The 11,218-nt window shown below is 35.2% G+C and overlaps 2 protein-coding genes across 9 annotated transcripts; one reads left to right on the top strand and one right to left on the bottom strand.

Annotated features, from left to right (window-relative positions):
- The first annotated feature begins 1,413 nt into the window (after positions 1–1,413).
- Positions 1,414–6,879, top strand: LOC130935378 (uncharacterized). Of its 8 annotated transcripts, none has more exons than XM_057865095.1 (9): positions 1,414–1,662; positions 2,872–3,027; positions 3,343–4,203; positions 4,329–4,599; positions 4,765–4,971; positions 5,074–5,247; positions 5,565–5,762; positions 5,851–5,964; positions 6,247–6,879. In XM_057865095.1, exons 3-9 carry the CDS (start codon positions 3,365–3,367, stop codon positions 6,580–6,582), a joined length of 2,139 nt encoding a protein of 712 aa, XP_057721078.1. In that variant the 5' UTR covers positions 1,414–1,662; positions 2,872–3,027; positions 3,343–3,364; the 3' UTR covers positions 6,583–6,879. The 8 variants fall into 8 exon arrangements, with proteins under 8 accessions (XP_057721078.1, XP_057721074.1, XP_057721076.1 ...); XM_057865098.1 differs by lacking the exon at positions 1,414–1,662 and adding an exon at positions 1,768–1,784; XM_057865097.1 differs by lacking the exon at positions 1,414–1,662 and adding an exon at positions 1,824–2,250.
- Positions 6,880–7,172: 293 nt separating this feature from the next.
- On the bottom strand, positions 7,173–10,993 carry LOC130932813 (probably inactive leucine-rich repeat receptor-like protein kinase At5g06940). Its single transcript, XM_057862229.1, has 2 exons — positions 8,569–10,993; positions 7,173–7,868 (listed from the first exon to the last, which is right to left on the bottom strand). The coding sequence occupies exons 1-2, from the start codon at positions 10,877–10,879 to the stop codon at positions 7,486–7,488; spliced, it is 2,694 nt and encodes an 897-aa protein (XP_057718212.1). The 5' UTR covers positions 10,880–10,993; the 3' UTR covers positions 7,173–7,485.
- Positions 10,994–11,218: the final 225 nt, after the last annotated feature.

Below are 11,218 nucleotides of genomic sequence, written 5' to 3'. Positions count from 1 at the left end.
TTATTACATTTATTTTTTTTAAGTTATTAGAAAAGGAACAATGAATAGCATATTGAAAGAAGTATAATTTTAACGATATTAAAATATAATTATATATAAAGTATTATAAAATAATATAAAAAGTATAAAGCAAAAATAATTAAAGTATTTTTTCGTAAATTTATTTTAAAAATATAATAAATATGTTTGTTTTGTACCTTTTTATCTAATATAATCATTTCTAAGCAAAGAGACCATTCTTCATTTGTGGGTGTTAATGTTTCTCATAGACTAATCACGCGAACTTTGATAAACTAATTATCTATTTGTTTGGTGATATTTTTCAAAGAATGATGCTCTGTTGAGTAAGTTTGAGATGTTGTATAGTGCAAAAATAAATTTTTTGTGCTAAATTTAATGTTATTTGAAGAAATAGTGATAAAGAGACTTATATAAGTAGTTCAAATAGTATGAAATTTAAATATTTGTAATGTAAAATTTATTATGATTAATAGATTATTATGACATTTGTAATATGGATGTTTATTACATTTAATGAGTTATTTATAGAAATTAATAAATTAATTATTAGAGTTATAAATTTATTGTATTGTTTATAACGGTAAAATATAATAAACATAATGATATAAATTCTTATAGGTTACAAATTTGGTTAGACACTATTAATTTCTAATTATTGTCATTGATAATTTTGCAGCCTAATTTACATATATTTCTAATACTTGTATAGTTTTTTGTATATTTTAATTTTTTACTAATTTAAAAATAATAGTTGATTTGACAAAAATTAAATGATTAATTTTAAAATTTTGCTAAGTAAATAATATTATTGACATAATATTAATAAAAAAAGAAAGATGTCTTAAAAACAATATAAATACTTATCCATCTACTTTTATATATTAAGAATAAATTAATATATAATTAATTTTTTAAATTACGTTTGTAAAGAAAATTAAGACTAAATATGTTTAGTATAAAATATTAAAATATATTAAATTAAATTATATCTACATTTTATGTTTAATTTAAAATAAATATAAAATTTAAAAATTAAGTAAAAATAATTTTAAAAAAATCTTATTAAAATTTCAATCTTCAATCTAAAAAATATGTATCAATAATTCAATACTCTTTCTCAATTTCTAAAAATATTGAAAAGACTAAAATTTTATTTCCTTAAACAATCAAACATAGGGACTTAGGGAGGGTGATGGAAGACGGTGTTGAGACATAGTGGAGCCCACGAGGATCACATCAAGACCCATGAGTTTGACTTCCATTAATTAACCGGCCACAGCCGGTGAGTTTTGGTGGCACCGACACACATTTTCCGGTTACCGCTGTTACTTCTAATCAGTTTTAAAAACGTGACCCCGTTCCCGCACTCTATCCTTCTCAAGTTGTAATTAACAATATCAATGTGGTTAATCCCAAAGGGTTTAGGTTCGATTCTCGGTGTTAATTCCATCATTTTGGAGTATTAATCACTCCTCTTTGTCTTTCTCTCTCTCTTACGCCCCGTGCTTCTTTTCTTCTTCTTCGCTTCTCTTCTCTCTGTACTTGCAAATTGCAACCTTTTCTTTCTTCCTCTTCTGTTAGTTGCGTTTCACGTGACACACCAAATAATTCAAACGCTCTCTCCGAATTGACCACACACAAGTTCGTACCAACTCTTTCATCTGCGTTTTTGGAACCTTTTATATAGATCTTGTTCGTTTCCTACTACTACTACTACTACTACTACTCTCACTTCACTTCTCATTCTCTACTTTACTTTCTTTGTATGACATTTTACTTGTTTTGTTCTTCAAATGTAGATATGGATGTGGATATACTTGTCATTTTATATCGAATCATGCATCAAAGTTTTCTCTTTGATTGTGGTTGGACTTATGGACTTGGATTTTAGATGCTTGTGGTTGTGGTAACTTCATGTTGTTGTTGATGTAGCGGTTTTTAACTAATGCGGACAAAGTTTTTTTCTTTGGTTGATGAATAGGGTTGGTCAAAGAAGAAAGATTGGCGAAATTGTGATACAGATTAGTGACAGTTGTTAAAATGGCGTCATTCAAATTATTGGAATATATATAATAGACAGCTTGCAAAATTTGATGATGTTGATGGAAATGGAACACATTTCGTTCTTATTCAGTCATCAACCACTCTCACTTTATTGCCACTGCATTTCAAGATTCTTTTTTTAGATTTTTACTCAGAAAATGGTTTCCTTTAGAAGCATCTTGTTTGGTTTGCCATTCTTCTTCCTCTTTTTTATTTTTATTTTTATCGTGTTAAAAAATATTTCATTTTCAATGATATCACTTTGTCTTCGTCCATCATTCCTTTTTGCTTTCTAAATTTGACTTGGTTTACGACAAATTAGTGATGTTCCTTTTATTTGTCTACTCTCGCTAAACAGAATATTGGAAAGTTTTATGTGTTATTACGATTTTAGGAATCTACTAGATTTTAAATAAAATTGATAAGATCGCGTTGGAAGCAATAACGTGTATCAAATAGCTTGGCATTATGCATCTATGTTATGTCTTCATATTAATATCTGTGTTCATTTCTTTTAAATGTCTGCTTCTGCCTACCGACACTGTTGTTGCTTTCTGCTGAAGTCCTGAATTATATTCGGTGGAAACTTTCTGCACTTGTCATCTTGCTGATTTTTCCATTTTTAGCTTGTGCTGTGCTTGCTGGTACATCCAGACAGATTTTTATCTCCTTAGTTTTATAAATTATGATCATTGTGATGAATGTTTTGATATTTAAATGCCTTCAAAACTATGTTATAAATTATGCTTGATGAATGATTTTTACTAATAACTGTCTCTCTTCCTTTTGATTTAACCACTTTTGCAGGTAGATCATAGCTGTTTTTGAATCACTGGAAAAGCAGCCCCCAAGAAGTTCTGGAGTTTTAAGGCGGAGGAATCACTATCCTGGGAAGTAGGTATTGATGGTGGCTACATACTCTAGGAGCTGAGAATTGTGTTGCACCAAAGGCAGCTTGCTAAGGTTAGTTTATGCTATCATTCCCCCTGTCACAGCTTCTACATTAAATTGATATTTGAGGGAATTTGAAACCATGAAAGAAATTGAGAAGAGAAAAACTGCAAGGAATAGTGAGACCAAGAGTTCGAGAAGAACAGTAAGGAAAGAGAATATATTGCAAGATAATTCATCCAAAACATTAAGCGAAAAAGGAACAGAATCTAAGGCACCCCTGGCTAGACAAACCGCAAAAAGTTTTACAAGTGATTCAAACACGGTCTCAGAGAATTCGGAGACTTATGAAAACATGGTTATACATTATGTGGATGATGTTAACAGGTCTGAGGAGGTACCTGTTGAGATGAAAGTTAATGAAATGGTAGCTAGTGAAAGCAAAATTAAAGTAGTTGATGGTCATTCCAGCGATATGGAGAAAGAGCGAAATGATGGGAATGAAGAAGTGTCAGATACGGAGACAGTAAAGGATTCAGTATCATCACAAGGTGATTCTTTCACAAATGAGGATGATGAAAATTCTGAAAAAGCTTCTAAAGATCCCAAAAGTAAGGTTAGAGTAGCTCCTATAGAAGGCAATCGTCGATTAAGGGAGAGATCTGATAGAAAAACTAATAAACAAGCAGCAAAGGTATCCAATGGTAATCAAAAGAAACCTATCAACTCAAATAAAGGGCCTTCTAGAGTTACCAACAAAAACACTCCTTCAACCAATTCCAAGGCTGTGAAAGCTCCTGCAAAACTTTCGTCAGAATTGTCTGATGGAAATGGAATTGATGAAAAATCTGTTCATGTGGTCAAGGAAATTGATATTGTGGATGGATCCTCAAATGGTGCTCAGAGTGTAGGAAGTGAAGATGAAAGTAATGAAACAGTTGATGTTGAAGTAAAAGTTGAGCATGAAGATAATGCAGCCATGCAATCAAAAATTGAGGAAATGGAAGTGCGAATTGAAAAGCTAGAAGAGGAACTAAGAGAAGTTGCTGCACTTGAGGTGTCACTTTATTCTGTGGTACCAGAGCATGGGAGCTCAGCGCACAAGGTGCACACACCTGCTCGTCGCCTTTCTAGGTTATATATACATGCTTGTAAGCATTGGACCCAAGACCGGCGGGCGACAATTGCCAAGAATACTGTTTCTGGCCTTATTTTGGTGGCCAAATCTTGTGGTAATGATGTTTCAAGGTATGTACATTATACCACATTGTTAAGATTTTGTCATCTACTGATTTTGGCCTTTTTTTTTTTAATCCAAGATTTTGGCTATGTATTTTGAACAATCAATATTCTGATCTTGATTTCTGTTATAGGTTAACTTACTGGTTGTCAAATACTGTTGTGCTGAGAGAGATACTTTCACAAGCCTTTGGGAGCTCATTTCAAACTAGCCACCTTGTGAGGTTAGCCGAGTCAAATGGGAAGTCGACAGCACTGAAATGGAAAGGTGGCTCCATTGGCAAACAAGGAAAGGGCTTTGTGAAGTTTGTTGAAGATTGGCAAGAGACAGGAACATTCGGATCTGCACTAGAAAGAGTAGAATCATGGATATTCTCTCGGCTAGTGGAATCAGTGTGGTGGCAGGTATAAATGTTTGTCTCCTATTGTGAAATTATCATTGGTGCTTATAATCAAGATATAGGTGCATTTGCTGATGCAAGGAAATAACCCTTCTTAATTTTGCTTGGTATAAGGGGGAGGAGTACATACTCCATTAGCAATAACTTTAGCTGCATGCTATGTTTTCAGGCCTTGACTCCTTATATGCAGTCTCCAGTTGGAGACTCGTCAAATAAGTTCATTGGGAGGCTTTGGGGACCTTCCCTAGGTGATCAGAAGCAAGGGAGCTTTTCCATGAATCTATGGAGAAATGCTTTTCAAGATGCTTTTCAGCGGCTCTGTCCTGTTCGAGCAGGAGGTCATGAGTGTGGTTGTTTGCCTGTTTTGGCTAGAATGGTATGCTTTTTCTTTGTTACTTATATCCTTCCTTTCTGTAAGGAGCTTTTCATTCCCCTTTACTTTGCTTGAAATACTGAGTAGATGTAAAACCTTACTCAGGTCATGGAACAGTGCATAGCTAGACTAGATGTAGCAATGTTCAATGCAATTCTTCGGGAGTCAGCACTTGAGATCCCAACTGATCCTGTATCAGATCCTATTGTGGATTCGAAGGTTTTGCCAATTCCCGCAGGAGATTTGAGCTTTGGTTCTGGTGCACAGCTGAAAAATTCTGTATGTATATATTTGTTTGTATTAAACCTTATGGGGTGTGTCTATAACCTGAATTTGAATGTTTGGACAATAGGAAAATCTTCTATTGATTAATGCACCAGTTTCTTAGAGGGATAGTCATTATGCATAAGGTTCAAATTTTTGTTGCCTAGCATAGAATATTGCTGTAGTGATTGTTGGAAATAAAAATGATTAATATGAACTAACAAAATTGGGGTTTACAACATGTTGATGTGAACAGCACAACTACTGTAGTTTCACGTTTTCATCTTATGGAAAGTTTGTTTAGGCTTATGAAAGGACTACATGAACTGTAGGTTGGCAATTGGTCTCGATGGCTTACTGATATGTTCGGCATGGATGTTGAAGATTGTCTGCAAGATCAGGAGAATGGTGAGAACGATGAGAGCAGGGACAACGATAGCAAACCTAAATCTTTTCTTCTCCTTAACGATTTGAGTGACCTTCTAATGCTCCCAAAGGATATGCTTATGGATAAACAAGTCAGACGAGAGGTTAATTCTCTTCTGTACCATTTCCCTTTCACTTTCTTTTTTGTTGCTCTATCATTATGTTTATTCTGTTTCTTTAATTTTTGAGCAGGTATGTCCATCCATCACCCTTTCGTTGATTATACGGGTGCTCTGCAACTTCACTCCTGATGAGTTCTGTCCAGATCCTGTTCCAGGAATTGTGCTGGAATCTCTGCATGAGGAGGTTTATTCATAATTTAGTTTTTTGCTTGATTTAATCAAACTTCTGAACATCAAATTTGTTTATTCAACTATACTATGTTATGAATGATTGAATGTCAAACTTAGTTATTGTGGTTTCTCTCAACATTCAAAACTAAACCTGTTTGCTTTTAATAAATAAACAGATATATTATTCTAATTCTCTCTCTGATAATGCCTAAAATATCAATTTCATGGAGCACCTATACTATATTACTATTAAAGGTAAAACTAGTTTTACTGAATTTATTTACTTTGTCTTTAGTTTATGGCGGAGAGGAAGTTGTCACCAGAATCTGCTAGGAGTTTCCCGTATGCGGCTGCTCCTGTTTTCTACGTTCCTCCCTCCTCGGCTAACGTGGCGGAGAAAGTTGCAGAGGCCGGAGGAAAGTCTCACCTAGAGAGGAATGCCTCAGCCGTTCAGAAGAGAGGATATACCAGTGATGAAGAACTGGAGGAACTTGATTCCCCTCTTACATCCATCATTGATAAGATGCCTTCATCTCCTACAGTTACTGCTAATGGAGAAGGCCATCACAACGAGCAAGGAAGTATCACAAATGTTAGATATCAACTCCTTCGAGAAGTCTGGTCCAAGTGAAATCCTGCATTCATACTTTCTGTGTTTCCATCAAGTGGTAAAGTGAATATGTAAGATATAGGTGCAATCAATTGTTGATTGAGGAGAGAAACAAATGAGAAAGATTCAAGATAATTTTAGAATCTTGGGTAATAGTGAAGCATGAGTTTGCAGTTTGTGTATATAAAGGAGAAGTTGGTATAGCACAACATTTGAGGATTTGATTTGTTCTGTTGTTTAAGTGTCTATGATCTATTTGTAACAGAAATTGTAATGTTGATTTATTACTATGAAAGTATTCAAGCATCTATTACAATATACAGGGCTTATGCATTGGATAATGTCTATGCTTTTTACACTCAGGGTTAGGAACTCTTGTTTGGTTAAGGCACAAAACCTTGATTAAGTTTACTTCATGGGTTATATTCATGCAGAATTACACATAATCCTAATTACTGAATGTGTTGCTATCAGCAAATGAGGCACTGAAGGTTAAAAATTTCAAACCAATTCTCTTGACTCCCAAAATATTGACTTAAATATTTAAGTTTTTTATCTTTATAAATATTTTTTAAAATATTTGACTTAAACAAGTACATTATATGGGACAATTTATTTAAGCCTAAATCTTTTTACTTCACAAGGTACTATAGAATTTCAGAAGTAGGCATCACATGCACAAAAAGCTAAGCCTAAAACAACACAAAAAAAAGGATAGTTTATGAGCAAATACAAGATGGTACCCATTAGACTACCATTAACAGTGGTAATTAACCTGTGCGAAACATTGAATGAGTCATTGCTCAAACAATTTCTATATTCCAAATTCATCACATTCCAAATAAAATAAAAAAGGAAACATGTGAAATATAAAGCTGATAATTTACATTACAAACGCTACACCCCCCAAAAAAATGTATATAATCAGATTGGAATATTGGAGTGTTCCTCATTTGGTGGTTGATCTTGCAAGTTTGCAATGCAAGTCCTTAACTCAAGGGACTGAAGAGACTTCACAACTTCCAACATTGATGGCCTCTTCTCAGGAACCACTGTGGTGCAACGGAGAGCAATGTCTAAGGCTCCAACCATTTCTTGGTGGCATGTGGTTGATGATATTCTTTGATCAAGAATTTGTTGCACCCCATTTGCTATATTCACTTTCCTCCTAACCCACTTCACTATGTCAAGAATGGATTCACTTGATTCGGCTTTCTCAGCTTGTCTTCCACTCACTAGCTCTAGCAATACAACACCAAAGCTATACACATCTAATTGTTCAGTGGCTTTCTTGCTGTAACCATATTCTGCAATGGAATGTAACAGTATATCTAGTTAGTGCCATATTGTGCTATCATATCATGTACCACAATGAGAAAGCAATTATATGTTGGTGTTTAATTTAAATGCATCGTGTGACATCCGATCAGTTGCTGCCATGTAAACAAAAAGAAATCATTTTTGTCTACGTGGCAGCATTGTCATCTGATTAGATGTCACGATGCATAAAAAACTCATCACATGTTTTATAAGATGAAATGATCAATTTGCTGAACACACTAGGTGGGAAATATTTTCAACTATGCAGTAATGTGTAGACATTAAAGTAGGAGACATTCAAGTTTGTGCAGTGAGCTAATAGTAAGATGCACTTATAGTTTCTGTTTGACAAATATTCAAGGATGCAACTTCAAATATGAAAATGTGAAATCAAATGTTCATTCTGTGGTTATGGATAACTACTTATATCAGTAAATTTTAAGAAGAATTCTGCCTAATTTATCAGCTATCAAGAGACACAAGCTCTGCCATCAAATTTGCCAAGAGACAGAGAAGCCAATTATAAGTCAACTAAACAGTTCACCTAAGAAACCAAGCTATTACCTTAGAAAGTTAACAATAGATCAAAATTTTAGAAATTACAGCATTGCATTTTCAGCTGAATGTTTTCACTATAGAACTGTTAAAACTTAAAACCTTTTATGTAATTCACATAACATCTCATACCTGGTGCAATGTAGCAGGAAGATGGTGCTTCAGAATCCAAAGTAGACTGAAATGCAGCTTCTCCAAGAACTCTATCAAGAGCAAAATCTGTGAGCTTTGGCTCAAAGTTTGCATCCAAAAGAATGTTACTGGACTTGACATTGCGGTGAAGCAATCGTGGCGCGTAGTCCTTGTGAAGATATGCAAGTCCCTGAGCAACTCCAATGGCAATCCTCAACCTAACACTCCACTCCAGCTTAAAATCCGGACGCGAAATCAAATCCCTTAAGCTCCCTTCATTCAAGAACTCATAGATGAGAAAAACTGACTCATCAGAGTGGCAGAACCCCAGAATCTTAACAATGTTCTTGTGCCTAATCTTTGCCAGAGTCTTGACCTCGGATTTCAAACTCTTTGAGGACTGATTCCTAAAATTCACTAACTTCTTCACAGCAACAAGTTCACCACTTGGCAAGTTCATAACATAAACTCTTCCGAATATGCCACCATTTCCCATTGAACTCTTCTCATTCATTCCTATGAGGAGATCATGCTCAGTGATCCTGAGGGGATAGAAGAACACTGATCTCCAAACACCTACTTCATTGTTTCCCTTACATGATCTCCTATACAATACAAAGCCACCAGCAACAATGGCAGTACCAGCAACAAAGGCTAAGGAGATCAATGCACATGTTAAGGTTGTAATGCCACCATTTTTGTGTCTTCCAACTTCATCAGAACAAGAATTGTCCAATCCAGGGCCACAAAGACCAGGATTTCCTTCCAAGAATGAAGCAGGAAGACCTGAAATCAAGGAATATGGTACTTTACCTGAAAGATCATTGAAGGAAACATTGAAAAGTGCAAGCTTCAGATTCTGAAGCCCTTCTGGGATTGGACCAGTGAGGTTGTTATCTGAGAGGTCAATGTAAGTCAACACTGGAAGCTCAGCAAGAGAAGAAGGTATTTCTCCAGTTAAACTATTATCAGCCAAAGAAAGTGAAACTAGCTTCCTGCATTTATTCAGTTCTGGGATTTGACCAGAGAGAGAATTGTGTGAGAGGTTCACAATGCTCATAACTGGTGAGTCACAAAAATTTGGTGGGATTTCACCATAGAAGTGGTTGAGTGATGCTGAGAATCTGTATAAGCTCTTAACAAGGCCAAGACCTTGAGGAATTTTACCAGAGAAGGTGTTGTTGTCAAGCTGAACTTGCTCCAATTGTGAAGCTTCAGATACTGATTCAGGTATTTGACCTGAGAATCTGTTGTTTTCAGCTCTAATGAGCTTCACTTTTGGTAATGACCACAATGCAGAAGGTAAGTTACCAGAAAAACCATTGTTTTGAACTTGGAACCTCTCAAGACTCTTGCATTCACCAATAGAATTGTTTGGTATTAAACCAGTGAATGCATTTGTGTGGAGGCTGAGATGTATTATAAGGCCTTTGCAAATTCCACTTGGGAATGGCCCTGAGAGCTTGTTCTGTGAGACATCAAAGGAAACAAGGTTCTTGAGAGAAGAAGAAAGTTCTTGAGGAACTTTACCTGTGAGATTGTTCTCAGAGAGATCTAAATGAGTTAAGCCAAGTAATCCCACAAAAGAAGGTGGAATTTCTCCTTGGAGTGAAGAACCCTGCAGCATAAGCTGCTTCAGGTTCTTGAGTTCACCAATGTCATGTGGAATCTCACTCTCCAAGGTTGGATTCATAGACAAATCAAGAACCTCAAGCTTGGTTAAGTTTCCAAAGATAACAGGAACAGAACCTGAGAGCAAGTTGCTCCCCATGTTAAGTACTTGGAGATTCTTTAGTGAGCCTAAGGTATCAGGGATGATTCCTTCAATTTTGTTTTTGCTGAAGTCAAGAACTTTGAGAGAAGAAAACTGAGAAATCTGAGATGGGATAGTTCCCCATATGAGGTTGTTGCTGATGTTAAGAGTCTCCAGTGAGCTGCACTGTGAAAGATGAAGAGGAATGGGTTGGTTGAAGATGTTGTCAGCAAGGTTGAGATAAGACAAACTTGGAAGGTCACATATGGAAGCTGAGATATCACCAGAAAGATTCAAACTTTGAAGGCTGATTGAAGTTACAGAAGGTGGGGTTGTGCTAATGGAGCATGAGATTCCAGTCCAGTTACAGTGGTGTGTTGATGTAGTGTTTGACCAAGTTGACAAGGCATTCTTGGAGTCTTCAATGGAGGCCTTGAAGGACAGAAGGGTGTCAACCTCTGATGATGATGAACTAAGCTTGATAAAGAATGCAAAGGTAAGAGAGAGAAGAAGAAGAAGAAGGAATAACGGGTATGTACAGAATTTAGTAGTAGCCATTAGCTATCACTATGTGTTTGTGTTTGTGTCTGCAAATGTAAAGAGATCTTTCTCTTCTTTGTGTTCTTTCAGCAAATCTTTTCTTTCTATATATTCACTCTAATCAAAAGCCAGGGAATGTGAGACTCTACAATAGTCAATTCATATCAGATAAATATAAATATGTTTTCTTCAGTATACCTAATCCGACATTTCAAGAACTAATATATTACAGGTATGATCTTTATTTAATGTTTATTGCCTGTTGCTCAATAAATTACTATATATGTAATCAAACAATCAACCTCTAATACTTATTTATACGGACGAATCAGCTAATTATTTAATCAACTTTATTAT

The sequence above is a fragment of the Arachis stenosperma genome, chromosome 6, assembly GCF_014773155.1.
Source record: "Arachis stenosperma cultivar V10309 chromosome 6, arast.V10309.gnm1.PFL2, whole genome shotgun sequence".
In the NCBI taxonomy this organism is placed as follows: domain Eukaryota; kingdom Viridiplantae; phylum Streptophyta; class Magnoliopsida; order Fabales; family Fabaceae; genus Arachis; species Arachis stenosperma.
The sequence above is the reverse complement of the archived record's forward strand: the minus strand, read 5'-3'. Positions and strand labels throughout refer to the sequence as shown.

Bases quoted from the DNA above. Each gene is read 5' to 3' on its own strand.
- LOC130935378 (XM_057865091.1), top strand. From the start codon at position 3,098: ATGAAAGAAATTGAGAAGAGAAAAACTGCAAGGAATAGTGAGACCAAG. The intron at 4,972-5,073 runs GTATGCTTTTTC...AACCTTACTCAG, and splicing joins TGCCTGTTTTGGCTAGAATG to GTCATGGAACAGTGCATAGC. The intron at 5,248-5,564 runs GTATGTATATAT...CATGAACTGTAG, and splicing joins GTGCACAGCTGAAAAATTCT to GTTGGCAATTGGTCTCGATG.
- LOC130932813 (XM_057862229.1), bottom strand. From the start codon at position 10,879: ATGGCTACTACTAAATTCTGTACATACCCGTTATTCCTTCTTCTTCTT. The intron at 7,869-8,568 runs GTATGAGATGTT...ATTCCATTGCAG, and splicing joins TTCCTGCTACATTGCACCAG to AATATGGTTACAGCAAGAAA.